A 25448-nucleotide genomic window follows, 5' to 3' on the forward strand; every position below is an offset into this window, starting at 1 on the left:
CCTACCCTACCCTACCCTACCCTACCCTACCCTACCCTACCCTACCCTACCTAACTCTACCCTTACACTACCCTACCCTACCCTACCTTACCCTACCATACCCTACCCTACCCTACCCTACCCTACCTAACTCTACCCTACCTAACTCTACCCTACCTAACTCTACCCTACCCTACCCTACCCTACCCTACAATCCCCTACAATCCCCTACCCTACCCTACCGGCTACCCTACCCTACCCTACAATCCCCTACCCAACCCTACCCTAAAATCCCCTACCCTACCCTACCCTACCCTACCCTACCCTACCCTACCCTACACTACACTACCACCGACAGTCCAAGTTTCAGCTAAATCGGCCCAGAAACGGCTGAGATATTGCAAAAACAAATTAATTGTATTTACTGGCGAATCCCCTTGGCGAGCGGTGCCTTGTGTCGGCCTTCGTTGGCTCTGATGCTTTTCACTCAGTTTTCTAAGCGAAGAACTGAGCCTAAAGCACGTGCCCTCTGCTCGGCGCCGGTCGCGGCCCCATCACGTGCACACCGCTGAACCCACACCCTCGAAAATTTAATACGACAAATGAGTGCACGCGCTCGACTTGGTGTGAAAATTTCATTTCTGTAGCCCTTACCGTTCCCGAGCAATGGCCTGTTTTTGTCGATTCTAATGCTAACCCTATGGCGCACATGAGCACGCGCCACGGGCGCACCCCCGGCCACATCGTGCCCAAAATTTAATACGACCTGTTGAATGACGTGACCCACGAGTCGGCAAAATTTCATCCTCGTGCGTCAATCGACGGCGCCGTAATAAGCCTTTTAGGGAGTAACCCCGACGGCGTGGGCGGATTTTCTAGGATTTATAATATAGACTAGAGGTACAGGTTTACGCGATAACTGTATGTTTTGATTTATGTTATGTTACGGGTGCATTAGTTTTGGGTGATTGATTTGTATTTTTAGCTATATTATTTGGGTAGATTTGGGTAGCTGTTTTAAAAACTGTAAGGGATGGTGATAGTTGCGGGGTGTTCAAGTGTTTTGTATGTTGGGCCCTTTTTGAACTCAACCCTACCCCTACCCTACCCCTACCCTATCCTACCCTACCCTACCCTACTACCCTACCCTACCCTACCCTACTACCCTACCCTACCCTACCCTACTACCCTACGCTACCCTACTATCCTAACCTACCCTACTACCCTAACCTACCCTACTACCCTATCTAACTCTACCCTACCCCTACACTACCCTACCCTACCCTACCCTACCCCTACACTACCCTACCCTACCCTACCCTACCCTACCATACCCTACCCTACCCTACCCCTACACTACCCTACCCTTACACTACCCTACCCTTACACTACCCTACCCTAACCTACCCTACCCTACCCCTACACTACCCCACCCTACCCTACCCTACCCTACCCTACCCTTACACTACCCTACCCTACCCTAACCTTACCCTACCCTACCCTACCCTATCCTACCCTACCCTACCCCTACACTACCCTACCCTACCCTACCCTACCCTACCATACCCTACCCTACCCTACACTACACTACACTACACTACACTACCCTACCCTACCCCTACCCTACCCTACCCTACACTGCCACCGACAGTCCAAGTTTCAGCTAAATCGGCCCAGAAACGGCTGAGATATTGCAAAAACAAATTAATTGTATTTACTGGCGAATCCCCTTGGCGAGCGGTGCCTTGTGTCGGCCTTCGGTGTCAAAGGTCAACGACCTCCCGGCTCTGATGCTTTTGACTCAGTTTTTAAGCGAACAACTGAGCCTAAAGCACGTGCCCTCTGCTCGGCGCCGGTCGCGGCCCCACCACGTGCACACCGCTGAACCCACACCCTCGAAAATTTAATACGACAAATGAATGCACGGGCTCGACTTGACGTGAAAATTTCACCTCCGTAGCCCTTACCGTTCCCGAGCAATAGCCTGTTTTTGCCGATTCTTATGCTAACCCTATGGCGCACATGAGCACGCGCCACGGGCGCACCCCCGGCCGCATCGTGCCCAAAATTTAATACGACCTGTTTTATTACGTGACCCACGACTGGTAAAAATTTCACCCTCGTGCGTCAATCGACGGCGCCTTAATAAGCCTTTTAGGGAGTAACCCCGACGGCGTGGGCGGCGGACTTTTTAGGATTTATAATATAGACTAGAGGTACAGGTTTACGCGATAACTGTATGTTTTGATATGCTTGATTAACGGATGCATTAGTTTGGGTGTAGAAACTTGCATTTTTATTGGTATTATTTGTGAAGAACTGGGTAACTGCTTTTAATTGAACTGTAAAGTATGATGGTGATGCATGCGAGTTGTTCGAGCCCTTTGTAAGTTAGGATGTTACTCAATTCAACCCTACCCTACCCTACCCTACCCTACCCCTACACTACCCCACCCTACCCCTACCCTACCCTACCCCTACCCTACCCTACCCCTACCCTACCCTACCCCTACCCTACCCTACCACCCTACCCTACTCCTACACTACCCTACCCCCACCCTACCCTACACTACCCTACCCTACCCTACTCCTACACTACCCTACCCTACCCTACCCTACCCTACCCTACCCTACCCTACCCTTACACTACCCTATCCTACCCTACCCTACCCCTACCCCTACCCTACCCTACCCTACCCCACCCTACCCTTCCCTACCCTACCCTACAATCCCCTACCCTACCCTACCCTACCCTACCCTACCCTACAATCCCCTACCCTACCCCACCCTACCTTACCCTACCCTACCCTACCCTACCATACCCTACCCTACTACCCTACCCTACCCTACCTAACTCTACCCTACCTAACTCTACCCTACACTACCCTACCCTGCCCTACCATACCCTACCCTACTACCCTACCCTACCCTACCCTACCCTACCCTGCCCTACCATACCCTACCCTACTACCCTACCCTACCCTACCCTACCCTACCCTACCCTACCCTACCCTAGTCCCTACCCTACCCTACCCTTACACTACCCTGCCCTACCCTCACCTACCCTACCCTACCCTACCCTACACTACCCTAACCTACCCTACCCTACCCTACTCCTACACTACACTACCCTACCCTACACTACACTACCCTACCCTACCCTACCCTACCCTACCCTACCCTACCCTACCCTTACACTACCCTACCCTACCCTACCATACCCTACCCTACCCTACCCTACCCCTACCCTACCCAACACTACCCTACCCTACCCTACCCTACCCTACCATACACTGCCACCGACAATCCAAGTTTCAGCTAAATCGGCCCAGAAACGGCTGAGATATTGCAAGAACAAATTTATTGTATTTACTGGCGAATCCCCTTGGCGAGCGGTGCCTTGTGTCGGCCTTCGTTGTCAAAGGTCAATGACCTGCCGGCTCTGATGCTTTTCACTCAGTTTTGGAAGCGAACAACTGAGCCTAAAGCACGTGCGTTCTGCTCGGAGCCGGTCGCGGCCGCACCACGTGCACACCGCTGAACCCACACCCTCAAGAATTTAATACGACAATTGAGTGCACGCGCTCGACTTACAGCGAAAATTTCACCCCCGTAGCCCTTACCGTTCCCGAGCAATAGCCTGTTTTTGCCGATTCTAATGCTAACCCTATGGCGCACATGAGCACGCGCCACGGGCGCACCCCCGGCCGCATCGTGCCCAAAATTTAATACGACCTGTTCATTTACGTGACCCACGAGTCGTGAAAATTTCACCATCCTGCGTCCACCGACGGCGCCGCAATAAGGCTTTTTGGGAGTAACCCCGACGGCGGCGGCGTGGGCGGCGGCGGACTTTTTAGGATTTATAATAGTAGATAGACTAGAGGTACAGGTTTACGCGATAACTGTATGTTTTGAGTTATGTTATGTTACGGGTGCATTCGTTTGGCTGATTGACTTGTATTTTTAGCTGTATTATTTGGGTAGATTTGGGTAGCTGTTTTTAATTGAACTGTAAGGGATGGTGATAGTTGCGGAGTGTTCAAGTGTTTTGTATGTTAAGCCCTTTTTGAACACAACCCTACCCCTACCCTACCCTACCCTACCCTACTACCCTACCCTACTCTACCCTACCCTACTATCCTACCCTACCCTACTATCCTACCCTACCCTACTACCCTACCTTACCCTACCCTACCCTACTACCCTACCCTACCCTACCCTACCCTACCCTACCCTACCCTATCCTACCCTACCCTAGTCCCTACCCTACCCTACCCTACCCTACCCTATCCTACCCTACCCTTACACTACCCTACCCTACCCTACCCTACCCCTACACTACCCTACCCTACCCTACCCTACCCTACCCTACCCTACTCCTACACTACCCTACCCTACCCTACCCTACCCCTTCCCCTACCTCTACCCCTATACACTACCCTAACCTACCCCTACCCTACCCTACCCTACCCTACCATACCCTACCCTTACACTACCCTACCCTACCCTACCCCTACCCTACTCCTACACTAACCTACCCCACCCTACCCTACCCTACCCTACCCTTACACTACCCTACCCTACCCTACCCTACCCTACCCTACCCTACCCTACCCTACCCTACCCTACCCTACCTAACTCTACCCTTACACTACCCTACCCTACCCTACCTTACCCTACCATACCCTACCCTACCCTACCCTACCCTACCTAACTCTACCCTACCTAACTCTACCCTACCTAACTCTACCCTACCCTACCCTACCCTACCCTACAATCCCCTACAATCCCCTACCCTACCCTACCGGCTACCCTACCCTACCCTACAATCCCCTACCCAACCCTACCCTAAAATCCCCTACCCTACCCTACCCTACCCTACCCTACCCTACCCTACCCTACCCTACACTACACTACCACCGACAGTCCAAGTTTCAGCTAAATCGGCCCAGAAACGGCTGAGATATTGCAAAAACAAATTAATTGTATTTACTGGCGAATCCCCTTGGCGAGCGGTGCCTTGTGTCGGCCTTCGTTGGCTCTGATGCTTTTCACTCAGTTTTCTAAGCGAAGAACTGAGCCTAAAGCACGTGCCCTCTGCTCGGCGCCGGTCGCGGCCCCATCACGTGCACACCGCTGAACCCACACCCTCGAAAATTTAATACGACAAATGAGTGCACGCGCTCGACTTGGTGTGAAAATTTCATTTCTGTAGCCCTTACCGTTCCCGAGCAATGGCCTGTTTTTGTCGATTCTAATGCTAACCCTATGGCGCACATGAGCACGCGCCACGGGCGCACCCCCGGCCACATCGTGCCCAAAATTTAATACGACCTGTTGAATGACGTGACCCACGAGTCGGCAAAATTTCATCCTCGTGCGTCAATCGACGGCGCCGTAATAAGCCTTTTAGGGAGTAACCCCGACGGCGTGGGCGGATTTTCTAGGATTTATAATATAGACTAGAGGTACAGGTTTACGCGATAACTGTATGTTTTGATTTATGTTATGTTACGGGTGCATTAGTTTTGGGTGATTGATTTGTATTTTTAGCTATATTATTTGGGTAGATTTGGGTAGCTGTTTTAAAAACTGTAAGGGATGGTGATAGTTGCGGGGTGTTCAAGTGTTTTGTATGTTGGGCCCTTTTTGAACTCAACCCTACCCCTACCCTACCCCTACCCTATCCTACCCTACCCTACCCTACTACCCTACCCTACCCTACCCTACTACCCTACCCTACCCTACCCTACTACCCTACGCTACCCTACTATCCTAACCTACCCTACTACCCTAACCTACCCTACTACCCTATCTAACTCTACCCTACCCCTACACTACCCTACCCTACCCTACCCTACCCCTACACTACCCTACCCTACCCTACCCTACCCTACCATACCCTACCCTACCCTACCCCTACACTACCCTACCCTTACACTACCCTACCCTTACACTACCCTACCCTAACCTACCCTACCCTACCCCTACACTACCCCACCCTACCCTACCCTACACTACCCTACCCTTACACTACCCTACCCTACCCTAACCTTACCCTACCCTACCCTACCCTATCCTACCCTACCCTACCCCTACACTACCCTACCCTACCCTACCCTACCCTACCATACCCTACCCTACCCTACACTACACTACACTACACTACACTACCCTACCCTACCCCTACCCTACCCTACCCTACACTGCCACCGACAGTCCAAGTTTCAGCTAAATCGGCCCAGAAACGGCTGAGATATTGCAAAAACAAATTAATTGTATTTACTGGCGAATCCCCTTGGCGAGCGGTGCCTTGTGTCGGCCTTCGGTGTCAAAGGTCAACGACCTCCCGGCTCTGATGCTTTTGACTCAGTTTTTAAGCGAACAACTGAGCCTAAAGCACGTGCCCTCTGCTCGGCGCCGGTCGCGGCCCCACCACGTGCACACCGCTGAACCCACACCCTCGAAAATTTAATACGACAAATGAATGCACGGGCTCGACTTGACGTGAAAATTTCACCTCCGTAGCCCTTACCGTTCCCGAGCAATAGCCTGTTTTTGCCGATTCTTATGCTAACCCTATGGCGCACATGAGCACGCGCCACGGGCGCACCCCCGGCCGCATCGTGCCCAAAATTTAATACGACCTGTTTTATTACGTGACCCACGACTGGTAAAAATTTCACCCTCGTGCGTCAATCGACGGCGCCTTAATAAGCCTTTTAGGGAGTAACCCCGACGGCGTGGGCGGCGGACTTTTTAGGATTTATAATATAGACTAGAGGTACAGGTTTACGCGATAACTGTATGTTTTGATATGCTTGATTAACGGATGCATTAGTTTGGGTGTAGAAACTTGCATTTTTATTGGTATTATTTGTGAAGAACTGGGTAACTGCTTTTAATTGAACTGTAAAGTATGATGGTGATGCATGCGAGTTGTTCGAGCCCTTTGTAAGTTAGGATGTTACTCAATTCAACCCTACCCTACCCTACCCTACCCTACCCCTACACTACCCCACCCTACCCCTACCCTACCCTACCCCTACCCTACCCTACCCCTACCCTACCCTACCCCTACCCTACCCTACCACCCTACCCTACTCCTACACTACCCTACCCCCACCCTACCCTACACTACCCTACCCTACCCTACTCCTACACTACCCTACCCTACCCTACCCTACCCTACCCTACCCTACCCTACCCTTACACTACCCTATCCTACCCTACCCTACCCCTACCCCTACCCTACCCTACCCTACCCCACCCTACCCTTCCCTACCCTACCCTACAATCCCCTACCCTACCCTACCCTACCCTACCCTACCCTACAATCCCCTACCCTACCCCACCCTACCTTACCCTACCCTACCCTACCCTACCATACCCTACCCTACTACCCTACCCTACCCTACCTAACTCTACCCTACCTAACTCTACCCTACACTACCCTACCCTGCCCTACCATACCCTACCCTACTACCCTACCCTACCCTACCCTACCCTACCCTGCCCTACCATACCCTACCCTACTACCCTACCCTACCCTACCCTACCCTACCCTACCCTACCCTACCCTAGTCCCTACCCTACCCTACCCTTACACTACCCTGCCCTACCCTCACCTACCCTACCCTACCCTACCCTACACTACCCTAACCTACCCTACCCTACCCTACTCCTACACTACACTACCCTACCCTACACTACACTACCCTACCCTACCCTACCCTACCCTACCCTACCCTACCCTACCCTTACACTACCCTACCCTACCCTACCATACCCTACCCTACCCTACCCTACCCCTACCCTACCCAACACTACCCTACCCTACCCTACCCTACCCTACCATACACTGCCACCGACAATCCAAGTTTCAGCTAAATCGGCCCAGAAACGGCTGAGATATTGCAAGAACAAATTTATTGTATTTACTGGCGAATCCCCTTGGCGAGCGGTGCCTTGTGTCGGCCTTCGTTGTCAAAGGTCAATGACCTGCCGGCTCTGATGCTTTTCACTCAGTTTTGGAAGCGAACAACTGAGCCTAAAGCACGTGCGTTCTGCTCGGAGCCGGTCGCGGCCGCACCACGTGCACACCGCTGAACCCACACCCTCAAGAATTTAATACGACAATTGAGTGCACGCGCTCGACTTACAGCGAAAATTTCACCCCCGTAGCCCTTACCGTTCCCGAGCAATAGCCTGTTTTTGCCGATTCTAATGCTAACCCTATGGCGCACATGAGCACGCGCCACGGGCGCACCCCCGGCCGCATCGTGCCCAAAATTTAATACGACCTGTTCATTTACGTGACCCACGAGTCGTGAAAATTTCACCATCCTGCGTCCACCGACGGCGCCGCAATAAGGCTTTTTGGGAGTAACCCCGACGGCGGCGGCGTGGGCGGCGGCGGACTTTTTAGGATTTATAATAGTAGATAGACTAGAGGTACAGGTTTACGCGATAACTGTATGTTTTGAGTTATGTTATGTTACGGGTGCATTCGTTTGGCTGATTGACTTGTATTTTTAGCTGTATTATTTGGGTAGATTTGGGTAGCTGTTTTTAATTGAACTGTAAGGGATGGTGATAGTTGCGGAGTGTTCAAGTGTTTTGTATGTTAAGCCCTTTTTGAACACAACCCTACCCCTACCCTACCCTACCCTACCCTACTACCCTACCCTACTCTACCCTACCCTACTATCCTACCCTACCCTACTATCCTACCCTACCCTACTACCCTACCTTACCCTACCCTACCCTACTACCCTACCCTACCCTACCCTACCCTACCCTACCCTACCCTATCCTACCCTACCCTAGTCCCTACCCTACCCTACCCTACCCTACCCTATCCTACCCTACCCTTACACTACCCTACCCTACCCTACCCTACCCCTACACTACCCTACCCTACCCTACCCTACCCTACCCTACCCTACTCCTACACTACCCTACCCTACCCTACCCTACCCCTTCCCCTACCCCTACCATACACTGAGAAAAAAATTGACTCCATATGGGTCAAAACTCTTGAAAATGCTCCCCTGAAAACTCCTGAAAACCATCGATAACACCCTTTCCAGCAGAATTATTGAGTGTGTTCTAGGGTAACTTTGAGCCTTCCTCATTTTGCGAAAGAGTTTTCAAGAGTTCTCAATGGATGGCGAAATGACTCCATGTGTGATACCCCATAACTCTGTGACGCAACTCTCCATTACTCCCGAAAAACCTTTCCCGAACGTTCCGACAGGAGTAAAAGGGGAGTTACGAAGGGGTTTTAGCATACGTCGCGAGGCTGCCGTGGCCGCCATCTTTTGCGCGTAGTATACAGCACGTTGTGCGGGGCGGCTGGCGAGGTGTTAGTGAAGAGCGTGTTGACTTAGACGGACCTGACCTGTACAGTGACGGATAATTGGACCTTACTTTGGATTTAAAGGTAAGCTTAGCTGTATTCTCATCATGCTTTTATAGTGCAAAGAGTTATAATGCTGTGATGAGAACATATGGTAACCCCATGTTCTTGATGGGCTGGAATGGTCTGTGTAAGGGAAATCGATTTGTTTCGTTCCTGAGTGAGATAAAGATCGGAAACAGCATGCTCTGAGTTTCTACATATTGGCAAATATCATACATTTTTTCCCCTCGAATAAATTGGAAAGTTAGGGTTATACAAGCTTTACACGTCATGGATCCTATTGTTATTGCCCAATTGTTTTAACACCCATGTCAATGACAAATATCAAATTTGAAGGGCTTTCAAAGCAGAGTCAGAAAATTAAACTATCTTGGCATAAAAGCCTTGATTTTCCTAGCCCCTATATATAAAAAATCAGTTACCTACCACTGCCACTGCCCAATGGGGAAAACCACCGACAAACCAGCATGTTGATACAAATTTTGTCTAAATTGTTTTTTTTTTTAGAAAGTATCCATAAATGAAGTTCGTTCTTTAATGTTAACATGGGTACGTATGCAGCGTGTAACGTCCTTAGCTTATTTTTAGCGACCTGCTCAACTTTTTGAGCGCTCAAGTACGTTTTGTAGCATTTCCCTAATGTGTCTGCAACTAAGATGAAGGCTGTTAACTTGCCCTTTAGACTTTCACTGAAACTTAACTTTATCAAAATTGTAGTGCATAAAAAGTATGCTAACTTTGCAATCTCTTGCTTTCATTATTTTGACATCATGTGCGGAAATGCAGTATCAGTGCCAACATGTCAGGTCGCGTGTGTCTTGTCTCGTCCATCTTGTCTCATCTGTCTACCTCTCAGTCTCCTCCCTCATTTCTTCCTTCCATCTTTCCTCGCTTCCTTCCTAACTCCCTCCTTCCCCTCCCCTCTCTCTCCCTTTCTTTCTCCCTCTCTCCCTCCCTCCCTCCCTTCCTTCCTTCCTTCCTTCCTTCCTTCCTTCCTTCCTTCCTTCCTTCCTTCCTTCCTTCCTTCCTTCCTTCCTTCCTTCCTTCCTTCCTTCCTTCCTTTCTTCCTTCCTTCCTTCCTTCCTTCCTTCCTTCCTTCCTTCCTTCCTTCCTTCCCTCCCTCCTTCATTATTTCCCTCCTTCTCTTTTTTCTTTCTCATCTATTTCCTCCCACGCAATGTTAAGTGTACCTATAATTTCATGGTGATTAACATTTTGCAGGGGATGAGCTGGAGAGCCTGCATCGCATCCCGCAAGACACGTCGGAAGCCAACGGAGGCCCGCAAAATATCCATCCCACCATCGTGAAAGGAGAGCCGGACGAAGAAGACGCAGTATTCGTCGATGCCCAGGAGGTGGTAGCGGCACCACCAGACCAAGCATTCCTGCTGTGGTAGGCCGCCTTTTGGATTTTTAACGTCAAAACTCGCGACCGTGAAGCATATGGAGTGAGATCCCTGGAGATCGTGCCGCGGCGGGATGTCGAAAGCGTTTGTTAATTTTTAAGCCTCCCACCGCCCCGGACTATGAATACACATTTATTGAAATATATTTTTTATCTGTGCTTCGGTACACGAGCTTTGGGTGGTTACGCTATTCGTCCAATATTTATTTTCGAGGGGGGGGGGGCTGGAGTGGAGTGATGGGAAGTTTGGGTGAGTTTGATGGGGAGTAACTATAGAGGTATACCATGAAGCTGTAAACGGAGTTTTGGGGAATAATGGAAAGGAGTAATTGGGAGTAATTATGAGGCAGTAAGAGAGTCATTGAGAGTAATGGAAGGGAGTTTCAGGGAGTATGTTGTTTGTTTTGATAGGGTAAAGGAGAGAAATGAAGAGTTTTCTAGAACGGTAGGGAGAGTTGCAGAGAGTTTCTCGAGGGAAGTTTTGGGGTGTAATGGAGAGTTTTGGAGGGGGTGTAATGAGGAGTACCACCTGGGAGTTTAAGGGTGTCGTTTTGGTGAACTCCCCCTGGGGGTGTCATGCGGAGTCAGGATTTTTCTCAGTGTACCCTACCCTACCTACCATACCTACCCTACCTTACCCTACCTACCTCTACCCTACCTAACTCTACCCTACCCTACCCTACCATACCCTACCCTAGTCCCTACCCTACCCTACCCTACCCTACCCTACCCTACACTACCCTAACCTACCTTACCCTACCATGCCCTACCCTACCCTACACTACCCTAACCTACCCTACCCTAACCTACCCTAACCTACCCTACCATACCCTACCCTACCCCTACATTACCCTACCCTACCCCTACACTACCCTACCCTACCCTACCCTACCCGTGCCCTACCCTACACTACACTACCCTACACTACCACCGACAGTCCAAGTTTCAGCTAAATCGGCCCAGAAACGGCTGAGATATTGCAAAAACAAATTTATCGTATTTACTGGCGAATCCCCTTGGCGAGGGGTGCCTTGTGTCGGCCTTCGTTGTCAAAGGTCAACGACCTCCCGGCTCTGATGCTTTTCACTCAGTTTTCTAAGCGAACAACTGAGCCTAAAGCACGTGCCTTCTGCTCGGCGCCGGTCGCGGCCGCACCACGTGCACACCGCTGAACCCACACCCTCAAAAATTGTATACGACAATTAAGTGCACGCGTCCGACTTACAGCGAAAATTTCACTCCCGTAGCCCTTACCGTTCCCGAGCAATAGCCTGTTGCCGATTCTAGTGTTAACCCTATGGCACACCACGTGAGCACGCGCCAAGGGCGCACCCCCGGCCGCATCGTGCCCAAAATTTAATACGACCTGTTGAATGACGTGACCCACGAGTCGTGAAAATTTCACCCTCCTGCGTCAATCGACGGCGCCGTAATAAGCCTTTTAGGGAGTAACCCCGACGGCGGCGGCGGACTTTTTAACCCGCGCACCGACGGGGGGGGGGGGCGGATATCCGCCCCCCCCTGAGGTTTTTCGCGAATAGCGGGAAAACCGCGGCGTGTAGCGCCGCGAAATTTGGTATGACTATTCCCTTATCAATTTTACACATGGTGTGCAAGTTTGAACCTCATACCTTTCAAGGTCAGGTCACCAGGTCACTTTGAATGACCCAACCTCAAGTCACTTTTTTGCAACTTTGTCACCGTGCCAGAGCTACAGTAGCTGTCGGAGGCCTTTAAAAGTCGCAGGATGTTATTAGGTCATTAGTAGCTACAATTTGTATATCTCGGAATTTTGATATCGGTGACCTAAGGTCAGGTCAATTTCGCGACCTCCCCATTATAAGTCAATGGGGGAAAAATCAACTCCCTGTTTTTACCACTAAAACGGGTCGGAATGGCCCCATATACCATACATGACTTCATATACGATCAACCTTCACTACCTTGAGGTCTGTTTTGCTGTTGGGCAGCTGTGAGGTCATGTGACGTCATCAAAGGTCACCAAAGGTTTTTGGCCAATAACTCCGTACAGGAACAAGATACAGACGCCTGGATGGTCTCATTGTGTTCAGCTCGTCAAGACGCATCGAATGATATACATGATGACCTCGAGGTCACGTGACCTGAGGTCAACCTTTGACCTTGACCTTTCGAGGTCAACATATATATCATTCGATGCGGATTGACGAGAGGATCACGATGATGCCCTTAGTTTGTTCCTATCTTGACTAATTCGAAAGTTATTCGAGAAAAACTCTCTCCATATTCAGCGCCGCCATTTTGACTTTTTCGACCCCTGTGACGTCATCTTTGACCTGACCTGAAAATGACCTTGGTAAAAATTGTAGATCTTGACCGTGCGTATCCGATGCCGTTTACCGCTTGTCGCTATCTTGCTTCGTTCTCGAGATCTCAGGGGGGGCGGTCATCCGCCCCCCCCCCCCCCCGTCGGTACTAAGTTGGCGCAGACCCCCGTCGGTGCGCGGGTTAAGATTTATAATAGTAGATAATAGTAGATTAAGCCAGACTTTATAAATACTATTATTATAAAGTACTATCTGCTTCGTTTTCTAAGCCAAGGGTACACAAGTTTATTTTCAGTTACTTTTTTACGAGGATAAGACACATCAGTTTAATTTCATGCCTGACATTTTTATATAGCTCTATCGTTTAAAGCTTCTAATTACACTATGCATAAGTTCATTAGGGGAGAAAGGACAATGCCATTTTGTGATGGCTCTGATGCTTGTTTCCAGGTATCAAATGTTGCAGCACGAATACCCATGGTATTCGAACATCACTCGTCGAAGAAAGGAAATTGTTAACCGTGTCAAAATTGAGCCCGACTTCGGCAAGGCCACTGAGTACTTTTACGCCATGCTCGGTTACTTAGACTCGCTACAGAAAATCCAATACGAAATCAGAGGAAAAATTGAAAACACCATCTTGTCGGAGGTAAGTTTGAAACAGATTGCAATCATTAGTAGTTATACCTATTGAAATAAAAAGTCGTTCTTTTGCATTGTGACTTGAAAAGGCTGAAACGTATATTAATCTTTCTGGGATAAAAGTAACATAATGTTTCTCTTTCTTTTTTCAATGCCGTTACAGCTTTGCGCAAGCATGTTAATAGTTTTCAAAAATGTAAGCCGCTTTAATTTCCTACGCTTTCAATTTGCGTGCCGTATTGCTGGTTAGTCCCAAACATACCGTTCGTATTACTCATATCGCTAATGAGCCGCCTCGTCGCCCTGTGCGCAGGTGGGCTCCTCCAACAGCCACGTGGTGGTGGGCATTGCGCTGCTGGTGGTAGTACTTATCATCTCGCCCGTTATCATCATCCTGGTCAGGAAGGTGACCCGCACACTGCAGGTCAGTGAGGTCATCACGGTCGTGCACTCGGCAAACAAATGGACAGCGCGGACCGTTTTCGTTAGAATGTCCTTCAGTGCCATAACAACAGGGCTGCGGAGTCGATGGATTTTCGGCGACTCCGACTTCGACTCCGACTCCGGCTTTCAAAAACCAGCTCCGACTCCGACTCCGACTCCGGGCAGAATTGTCGACTCCGACCGACTCCAACTCCCGACTCCGACTCCGCAGACCTAGCAGGGCTGCGGAGTCGACAGATTTTCGGTGACTCCGACTCCGACTCCGGCTCGGGTTTCTAAAATCAACTCCGACTCCGACTCCGACTCCGGTCACAACTGTCGACTCCGACCGACTCCGACTCCGACTCCGCAGCCCTGCATAACAAAATATTGTCGTAATGCTTTGCCAGTGTTCTTATTTCATGTTTTAAAAGCATTGAATAGGCCGTTTGAAGAACCCGATGTGCCATTTATCATCTATGCAGTTTTTTTAACTTTCACGTCTCAATGAATTTCCATTCATTTTGCCAACCTTTTTGGTAAAATTGAGAGAACGGTGAACACCTCCATAGAAACTTGGATTTAATTGGAAGCGAAGTGAGAAGATTCGTGTAGTGTGATTCATTACGCCGATCGTTCGCCTGCCCAGGCTTTCACGGAAACGCTACAATACAAAACCTACGAGCTGCGCTACGAGAAGAAGCGGTCGGACATGCTGCTGTACCAGATGCTGCCGCCGACGGTGGCGCAGCAGCTGAAGCAGCGGAAGCAGGTGTCGGCAGAGACGTACGAGTCGGTCACCATCTACTTCTCTGACATCGTCGGCTTCACCGAGATGGCCTCCGAGAGCACTCCGATGCAGGTGAGCAGGGTGGCGCGTCTGGAGGCAGCACTTACCATATCTCTCCTTGTACCTACCCAAAAGATGGTAACGGTAAGGAGAGGCATGTGTGCGCAGAACTAGTGTAACAGACCGACTGAATTAAAACGATAGGCTGCTCTCTTGACCCCGATCTGCAATCTGGGTCCGTAAATTATCCCATGAACATCTTTTTTATCCGGTTGACAGAACGATTTTTACTGCTCACTCCAATAATCACGGGCGCTATTTGCAGGTGATTTCACTTCTGAACGCGCTGTACCGCATGTTCGACTCGCGTATCGAGCTGTACGACGTGTATAAGATCGAAACCATCGGTGATGCCTATATGGTGGCGTCCGGCGTACCGCAAAGATCACAAGGTGAGTGGCCCTGTTAGACTCGTAAGGCTTCATCGAACAGTGGGTTATAGGTAGTTTTTAAGCGGATGGGTGCTTTGATCTGCAAAACGGAAACAGGGGCTGCGGGAATAACTCGTGGGCATAAAAACAGTTTCGGGAGGTGGAGACTGGAGAGGGTTCCGCGTGCGCCGCGTCTGGGACCGTCTTTCCAAGCCCTTCAAATAATGACTTGCGTCGATGCACGCGGAAAGACTGAGCACCTGCGCCACCTGGAGAATTGTGACCGTCACTAGTGACTACCTCAGCGCCACCTGCGTCGCAGTGGTCTTCGTGTATTCTCGTCTTGCGGCTTGCCTTGAGCATTTATCAAGCTCTCCTTTGCCATTCATTGCTGGGCGGGTCTCAGTGCATATGTGAATCTGCTTTCTGCACTCAGCGAGCAAAATCATGCGCAATCGTTAGCGTTGCCTATATGATCGAAACAGGTCACCATCCTCTTTCTCGAAGAGGAAGCGGTGCTTTTGGCTGCTTGGGTGGTTCTGCTGTCGGAGTGGGTCTTTCAGGGTGGGCCGGAGTTTTTTTTTGGGGGGGGGGGCATGGTGCGGGTGATGTCCGGTCGCCGACAGGGGTGGGTGGGGTGGGAGGATCTCGCTGGGGAGGGAGGGTGGACTGTAGTGCCGCCGGGCGCGAGGGCGTGCCTGATTGAGCGATGCTCGGTGACTGCTCGCGGGCTGACGGCGCCTGCCCGGGCCGGGCTCCCTCAGAGCAGCTACAGGCCGGCACGCTGGAGCGGCTGATATTCACCACACCCTGCTATAAGATCATGAGCCACCAGCGGCTAGGTAGGCGGCGCCGCGCGCCCGGGTGCGTTGTCGAAACGTCGCTCAATCAGTGCAGCCGTCTCGTTCAAACTCCACCGGCGTTTCCGCAACGCATCCAGGCCCGGCCTGATTTGTCCGCGCTCTCTCTCTGTTCCTCTCTTCCTACATCTTTCTCCCTCTCTCCATCACCCTGTGCTTTCTCTGTTTATCACTCCTTTTTCTCTTTCTACTCATCTCTTCTTTTCATCTGCTTTTTGTGATTTTTGATGCTCGCATCTTGCTTCTGCTTTTCGTGTTGTGCATCACTTTCGAATGTTGTTCTGGTGTTGATTCAGTGTTTTCTGAATGCTCGTTTATCGTGTCCTTTTTTGGACATTCGCATGCGGATATCTTTCGACGTTCACTGGGTTATTGATACCTAAGTCTTCGCTTGCTTTGGATTGAGCTGCTTTAAATGTCACTTTGTCACTAAACACTGTACCTAATTGATTCCAGTTTCTCGCATTGCTATTCTGAAGTTCTCCATTTTAACTCCATAGATGCGATTGCTGTGATTACTGAGGTTGTGACTGGGTGTGATACATAGGCGTAGGAACGTTTTCGAAAGTGGGGGGGCCAGGGTCCCAGAGGTCCAAAACCTAACCTACCCCCAAAATCCGATTTTTCCTCGGATTTCGGCCACTTTGTTTTCGCAAACATGCTTAGAGGTAAAAAAAAAATCGAGACAAAAAAAGAAAAAAAATTGGTTGAAATTTCAGGGAGTCTCCCGTCCATAAGCTCAAACTGATAGACGCGTTCCCCTGACCTCCGCAGCCGTTGGCACCCTTGCAAATTCCAGAGGCATCCAGCAACTTTTTCATTACGAGCAAGCGTGAAACGTGCAAAGCGAGTCTTTTCAATATACCTATAAAAAGCAGCATGAACGGCCCAGCTAGGCTCAGCCAGGCCTATAACGTTTTTAAGAGGTTTTATATCAGCGACCACTGCAACTGGGCTGATTGACTATCACTTATCAGAGGCCGGTGTGGGATTTTTAGACGGTCTGGGCCTTCAGAGGCCAGTTTAACCCTCCACGGCCCGGTCCTATAGGTTTTCTACATACGCGCTGGCCGAAGGGGCGGGCCGGCGGGTACGACCCCCTCGCCGTTTCGCCCCAGGTGGAGCTAGCGCGTCGCGGTAAAACGAGCGTGTGCGCCGTTACGGGACGCAGAGATCGATACCCGATTTTATGGTCCTAGGTCAACCGGTGACCTCTGACACCGTTCCGTGCTTCTATCCTCAGGATACTGAAATCCTTCTCCTCCACACCGCAACCCCCTCCGGGCTGGACAGGCAACTTTATCTCATGCGGGCTGCTCCCTTGGAGCGGCACCGCTGCTCCCGAGGGAGCGCACCCCGTAGCCGGGTGCAGTGAGTGCCTTGGGGCTGGGTGGCCTGTCCTCTGGACGGGCTCAGCCCCGGCGACTCACTAGGGTGCCTGCCCAGACCAATGTCTCCCCCTATATCATATCATCCTTCCGGCTCTGAAATGGTCTCATTGGACCGAAAGGGCCTAACCCAACAAAACAAACAAAAACCGGTGAACTCTGAGGTCAGGTCAAGTGCCTCAAGGCACGGTTCCGTTTTTGGTGAATAACTTCGCAAAAAATGGCCGCAGAGCCGCGATTTTGCCAGCATCGTGTTCGCCTCTCTCAGGCGCGTCGAATGATATACTTTTTGTTTGGGTGAGGTAAACTTAGGGTGTTGACCTCGGGTCACGGTCAGGTCGGCGTCCCCAGGTCACGAAATTGGTCGAAGGAGGTCATGTCGCATATCATTCGATTCGGCAGGTCTTCTTGAGTCCATAGGTGGCTTTCCCGACTCGCTAGCTCAATTTGATCGGTACCTAGTTATTGACGAAAAACTAATAAGACCCTTATAACTTCATAAATGACGTCGCGCAAGGTCAACATTGCAAAAGTGACGCATCGAACCTTGCAAGGAGTGCATGAAATCACGATTCGGTGTGCTTGAGATAGTTGGAGATCGATCATTCCCGGCGCCAGAAAAAGTTTTCAGTTTATCCCCATTGACTTATACCTAATGGTGAGGTCACGAAAATGACCTGACCTCATATGAACTTTAGGAAAAATCCGAGATATACATTATACAAGTTGAAAGACTCCTATTGGATACTAGGTCCTCCAAGGTTCATTTCCCTGTGAAATCTCCTCTGGCAGTGAGGGCGTTGCGAAGTTGCGACATCTGAAGACCGTGCAGAGGTTCACTTATGACCACATGGGTCAGTGACCTGATCTGACCCGAAAATGCGGTTGGTGTCAAAAGATCCCGTTTGATTCAAAGGTCAGGTATGCCAAGCTTCAGCTCTCTATCGCCGGCGCGTTCGGAGCTATCGCGAAAAAAAAAACTATGGAGGGGCGGCACCCCCCCCCCCCCCGGCTGGCGAGGGTTAAGGCCCTCAGAGACCAGTACAGGGCCTGCAAAGGGCAGGATGAGACCTTAAGATGCCGACTTGGGCCATCAGAGGCTAATGTGGGTCCTTACAGGCCAGTATGGGCCCTCAGAGGTCAGTGTGGGACCCTAAAATGCCGGCATGGGCCGGTGTTGGACCCCAGAGGCCAGCAGAAGACCCTCAAAAACCAAGATGGGCCTCAGAGGCCAGCATCGGGTCTTCAGAATCCAGTGCAAGGCCCTCAGAGACTAATGCGTGTCCTTACAGGCCAGCATGGGCCCTTAGAGGTCAGTGTGGGGCCGTAACAGACCGGCATGGGAGGGACTTGGAACCTAGAGACCAGCGGAGGGCCCTCATAGGCCAAGGTGGGCCCTCAGAGGCCGATGCGGACCGTTGGAGACCGGCATCGGATCTCCGGAATCCAGTGCGGGGCCCTTAGAGGTCAATGTGGGACCCTAAAATACCGGCATGGGCCGGTGTTGGAACCCAGAGACCAGCAGAAGGCCCTCAAAAACCAAGATGGGCCTCAGAGGCCGGCATCAGGTCTTCAGAATCCCGTGCAAGGCCTCATAGGCTAATGTGGGTCCTTACAGGTCAGCATGGGCCCTTAGAGGTCAGTGTGGGGCCCTAAAAGACCGGCATGGGCCGGCGTTGGACCCCTCAGGCCAAGGTGGACCCTCAGAGGCCGATGCGGACCCTTAGAGGCCGGCATCGGGTCTTCAGAATTCAGTGCGGGGCCCTCAAAGGCACCTAAAGGCACCCCAGAGACAGAAATGAGGCCACCAGAGGCCGGTGTGAGGCCCTCAGACGCCGGCTGGGCCCTTGAGGCCGGTTTAGGGGCCCTCAAATGAGGTCAATGTGGGTTCTCAGCGGTCAATGTGGGCGCTTGACCGCCACTGAAGGGCCCTCCGAGATCAGTGTAGGACCCTCAAAGACTGGTTTGGGAGCTGTTAATAGCTAGCCATGGTGTGTCAAAAGTGGAAATAGCCGCCCGGCTTTAGTTCGCCAGCCTTGTCAATAGATGGCAGTACCACAATATGGGCAGCGGATCGTGCAATTGACGTCAAATTTTCGTTATCTGCTAAGAATTGAATGGCGGATCTTTTCATGCAAGAATCAAGTAAATCGGTCCACAACTTTTCTAGCAACAGAGATATGAAGTCAAACACCCTGCCAGAGCGGCGGCGCGGCGGCCGGCGGCGGCCGCTACGCGCCGCCTGAGAGACTAGCGGCGCTGAACGGTTCCGACTTGGCACTGCACTAAAACCTGTTAACTGCTTGGAATAGTTATTATAGCAAAATTTTCATTCAAGTGAGGAATAACCAAGGGCAGGAAGTATGTATGCTTGTGTGCGTACTGTGTAAGCCAAGGAACTGCATTAGCAGATACTCGCTAATATTAGATCCAGCCAAGTCCAAACGCATTCCAGGGGCTGTGTTTCTGATGTGTCAACAATATTTATCGTTCGAGGGCGGATACAGTTTTAACAATACAAAGAATATTTTTGCACAGCTCTATTCCTTGAATAATTCTCTTCAACGCCTCATTCCTAGTTAAGCGAATTAGCCCACCCTGGTTGAATAAATAAGGCGATTTCGCCACAAGGTCGCGGAAAACCGACCGAAAACGGCCGCGCTCAACGTTAATTTGGGCATGCAGACTCTTAAAAACTCGCATTGGGCGGGTAGGGTTTCCCAGGTATTGGCTCCAAAACACCGTATTCGGCTCCCGAATACGTCCAAGTGACCCGCCTCGTTCCTAGTTAAGCTCTAATTAGATCAAGTGACTCATAAGGAGCGAAAAAGCGACAAAAAGCATGAATTTCCCTATGGCGGCGGGCTGCCGGGTTGCCAGACGGCGTACCGGCTATTTCCACTTTTGACACACCATGCGTGGGATTCTTGAGTCTCGTGACAATCGAATAAGGGCCAGAGCCCCATACGCCCATGGGGGCCCATTGGTTGTTTGGGGGGGCCAAATGATATGATGGCCCCCTGATTAGCCTTTGGAGGGGGGAAGGGCATGGCCCTGATCCCCCTCTGCGACCGTCACTGCACTGAAAGTGGAAGGGGGAGGGGCAGAAACAGACATTGCTGGCCCCCAGCCTGTTTGAAACGAGGCTGAGGCACGGTCACCCTGGCCCCCAGCTAGTACGTCTTTGACGAACTATGCCGACCCCAAGCAGATAAGGTCAAGCGTTGGTCGTTTGTATACGCATTCTCCTGCACCGTGCTAGTATTGTCTTAGTATTGCCTATACCTTTTTAGTGCTCGCTGTCCCGCGCCTCGTATTCAACAAAATGCTGTCACCAGGACTCACAGTCTTGTCTCTGATATGGTTTCATTCATTGAGTGAAGGAAATTGCGGTCAATAACGCTGTAGAAACAAAAAGGAATCCTCATTAAAGGGCAAGCTGAATAGTTGTCAAGTTACCGGGTGGTAGGTTAGGTACAGACAGACACTTAAGTCAGCAAAAAGTGGGGGGGCCAGTTAACATTGCTGGCCCCCCCACCTCCGAAAGTGGGGGGGCCATGGCCCCCCCGGCCCCCCCTGTTCCTACGCCTATGGTGTGATATCGAACATTTTAGTGACTTCACTGACTACGAAACGCATGGAATGCCTAAAGTAACAAATACTTAGCAGGAAAATTCAATCTTTGTCAAGTTGTCCCAGAAATATATTTTGTTGGTTAGTTTTTTTTCTCAGTGGCTTATTTGAACGGTTTTCTATTTTTAATTTCATTGCTTAAAACCCGCGCCCCGTAGGGGGGGGAAACGCCCCCCTGTCCTTTTCCGTCGACATCTCCTAAGTGGCTAAAGATATCGCCACCAAACTTTCAGGACCCCTCCGTGCATCAATTTTACACATTGTGACCAAACAAAATTCTAGAGGCTATGATAGGTTGGCCACAAATGACGTCAGAATGACGTCATGTTCTGCCATTTTCGACCGAAAAAAGACCTTCGCGAGAAGAGGTGTCAGGCCTACAGCTTTAAAGATACAGAAAAATAATCAAGACATGAAAGGTGTAGAATTGACAGGGCTACAAAACTGCCATCTCGGATTTTTAAAAATTTTTAGTTGTGACCCCTAAAAATAAAAAATGCGATTTTTTGGATATATTAGCCAAAAAATCCAAAAAGTTTTTTGAGTTTCGAAACAACCGGAATATATGTGATAGTACCTACCGTCTTCTATCTACATACCAAATTTCAGATCGATATCTCGTTTTTTGGCCAAGTTATAGCGGAAAAAAACTGTTCAAAAATGATGACGTCAAACTTTCAAACTCAATTTTTGGCAATTTTAGGCCACGTAGGGCAAAACAAAGACCACCATTGGACTTCCCGTGACGAGCTGCATCGAATCAATACCCATTTTATGCAAAAATATCAACTTTGAAATTTGACCTAATATGACCTGACCTTGACCTGACCTTCACCAAAACGTGACCTAAGCTTGCCCCAAAGGCTGCCTGACCCACATAATCGCATTTGTCATGTAAAATAGACCATAAAACATGTATCATACGACACATTCATATTGTGACCCCCCAGTGACCTGACCTCTGTGACCTGACCTTGTATCAGTGACCTCAGATAGGAAAGTATGTGTCTGACGAACAATGTGCCATCGATAAATTCAATAACTTACAAATTTACTCGATTTCACAACACATTTCTTGAAATGCCTGTGAACGGTGAAAATCCGACCTTTGACCTGACCTGTGACGTCATCAGTTTGACCTAGGTCAATGAAATTCGATCACAAGGTAGATCCTGGATGAGGATATCGAACGCCGTTTGAATTTTGAAAATCGGCCGGTAAATTTCCGAGATCTTAGGGGGGGGGGGCCGAAACGCCCCCCCCTCCCCTACGGGTGGTAGGGTCCGCCGGTAGCCCTACGGGGCGCGGGTTAATTCTATTCATACGTGATCGGATTTGCTGCTAAAAAGTGATTTGTAAAGCAACTGCAAATCAGGCATTTTACTACATCCCTGGGTGAAACGCCTTATGGCATGGAGCAAGAACGGCGTTCTTACGGCATTCTTCGCTAGGTCTTCGGAGGCATGTCACTGGAGCAGCACTGGTCAGCACTGATATTCGTCATTTTCCCGCATGGTCTGTCGTCTGAATTAGGCGGTGCCTAATGCCTAATAGGCACTATAGCAGTCGGATGCATGATATAGAATTTGCAGGCATACGGGTATTTTAGAAATGTGTAACGATGCATATTTTCAGCGTTTCCTAGTTGAATCGTTATTTAACTACTTTCTTGCAAGTTGCATTGTTAGGTAGGTATTTGTTACCGTAATGAATCAACCTCGATGATTCAAAGAACGTTTTTCAAGTAAAATCACTGTTCCTGGTAGTAGTCTAGTGATTTTCGGTGCCTAAATAAAGTTCATGGATAAGTATAATGCCAATAGCTCGGAAAGTTAGATAATTTAGTACGTTTATTCCGTCGATCACGCGGATGCTGAGCTGTATGTGACGTTACCACTGCGTGACCCCACCCCAGGCAAAGACCACGCCGCCGAGGTGGCCTCCATGGCCCTGGACCTTCTGCACGCCACTGAAAACTTCGTCGTGCCGCACATGCCCGGTGAGCGGCTGCAGATCCGCATCGGCATCCACACGGGACCGGTGGTGGCCGGCGTGGTGGGCACCAAGATGCCGCGCTACACCCTCTTTGGCGAGACGGTCAACATCACCAGCAAGATGGAGGCCACCGGACTGCGTGAGTAGCGGCCGGAGAGACTGTCAGACCGATGCGCCGTGACCTAAGTAACGAACGCCAGGTCATCAGCTGTGTTATTATTACGTACATTTTAGGCATAGACAGGGGCCCGGGAACGATTTTCAAGTTGGGGGGGCGAGCCTAAAATACCTAACATGATGCATATGAAACAGTGGCGTGGCTAGGGGTCTAAGGGGACACGTACCCCCCCCCCCATCGGTTTCAAAGGGACCCTCGGGTCCGAGAGGGCCTGCGGCGCCATTTGACCGCTGAGGGCTAACAATGGTCATATTTCGACTCAGAAGGGCCCCATGGGGCTCGTTAGGGCACCTCATGGGCCCTAAATAACCACACTAAGATAACCATAAGGGCCCCACGCCGGCTTCTGAGGGCCTCTTGCAGATTTTAAGGGCCCCTCGGTGGTCTCCAAAGGCCCGTTACTGGCCTCTGAGAGTTCTTACCGGCCTATGAGGGGCCAGTTCTAGGGGCATTTCCCGCCTGTGATGGTCACACACTTATTTTTCTGAGGGCCCCATAACGGCAACTGTGGGGCCCTCATCGGCGCCTATGAGGGCCCACACCGGTGTCTCTGAGCGTTTCACACCCCAAACGCTGAGTGTCTACACCAGTGCCTATTAAAGCCCTATGTCGGTGGCTCTGAGGACCCAACAGTCAACACCTGCGAATCTAAAGGCCACTCACTGGTGACTTTTGAGGGCCCCACACCGGTGACTCTGAGCCCTGAGGGTCCCACCGGCGTCTGACAGTACCATGCCGGTCTCTAAGGACTCCACAGGACTTCTTCTGTCGGCCTAAGGGCTCCTTGCCGGTCACTGAGAACCCCCTGCCGGCTTGTAGAGGGCTCGCGTCAGCAACTCTGCCTCTAAAGACCCCACACCCGTCTGTAACGGCTCCACACCAGCCTCTGTGAGGGCCCACAGCAACGCCTGTAAGACTAAGGACCCTCACCGGCGCCTCTGAGAGATCACACTAGCACCTCTGAGCGCCCACACCGGCAACTGCATGGCGGCCCCACACCAGTGCCTCTAAAGGCCCCTTACCGCCGGCTCTGAGGGCCCTACGCCGGTGATTCTGAGGGTGCTACCGATCACCGAAAGCACCACATAAGCCCTTAGTGTCACTGAGCTTTAATCCCATACCGGCCTTCCGAGGGCGCCACGTCAGTGTACCCATTGCCCCACACCCCTCCAGCTCACACCCGGAGCGGGTAAACTGTGTTATACCTATAGCAACGAGTTTACCACCGTTTTACGTTACCGTGTATTTCTCAAAGTTGACTCAAAATGGTCCAGTATAAAATCTGGCCTGCCAAACTTATGGCGAACGCCAGGCCCAAACCAAAGCGGGATGACAAAAGCAGATGTTGTCAAATCGATACTGTATCAGCAGAAACCATTCAGATGGCTAGGAAAATGCCGTGTGTTGATGTTTAGATGTATAAAGGAAACAAGAAGGAAAGAAGTCCGGAAAAGGGAGGAAAGATCCTTTCACGCTGCCTCAATGTTGAGGGGGCGCCGCCCCCTCGGCTCTGAAGTTGGGGGGGCAAGCGCCCCCGCTGCCCCCCCTGTTCCCGGGTCTATGGGCATAGACAAGGTTAATTCCAACAAGTCACCTTCTTAATTTTGACATCAACCCTCTGCAGTCTTGATGACAAGTACCTCTTGGTACCTAATGCTCTAAAAGTCATTCATCCTAAAATGGTCCTTGGGTTCCACAGCCCTGACCAAATACCTCGTTTCGCAGCGTTCAAGATCCACATCACGGCGGCGACCAAGGAGGCGCTGGACCGCGCCGGAGGCTTTATCATGAAGCTACGTGGAGAGATGGAGATTCGTGTCCACTTCAACAAGGACTCGGTACGTAAACGAAGGCCGATATATTTCGGTAACATAATGAGAACAAATGTACCTATCTCACGATGTAAAACCTCAAACGTGTGCTCGCATACACATCAGCGCTATTTCCCTTGTATGTGTGTTTCGCCGCCTCATTTGCACTGTCTGCTGTTT

General features: G+C 50.6%; 1 protein-coding gene across 1 annotated transcript in view; it reads left to right on the top strand.

Annotated features, from left to right (window-relative positions):
* LOC122377724 overlaps positions 1 to 25448 on the top strand; it is a 34213-nt gene that overhangs the window by 7865 nt on the left and 900 nt on the right. The window contains exons 5-10 of the mRNA XM_043358090.1: positions 13568 to 13766; positions 14073 to 14183; positions 14832 to 15044; positions 15298 to 15424; positions 23200 to 23418; positions 25183 to 25295. Coding sequence (XP_043214025.1) covers positions 13568 to 13766; positions 14073 to 14183; positions 14832 to 15044; positions 15298 to 15424; positions 23200 to 23418; positions 25183 to 25295 — 982 coding nt within the window. The remainder of the gene's footprint in view (positions 1 to 13567; positions 13767 to 14072; positions 14184 to 14831; positions 15045 to 15297; positions 15425 to 23199; positions 23419 to 25182; positions 25296 to 25448) is intronic.

Source organism: Amphibalanus amphitrite, unplaced genomic scaffold (genome assembly GCF_019059575.1).
Source record: "Amphibalanus amphitrite isolate SeventyFive unplaced genomic scaffold, NRLGWU_Aamphi_draft 000049F_arrow, whole genome shotgun sequence".
NCBI classification, from domain to species: Eukaryota; Metazoa; Arthropoda; class Thecostraca; order Balanomorpha; family Balanidae; genus Amphibalanus; species Amphibalanus amphitrite.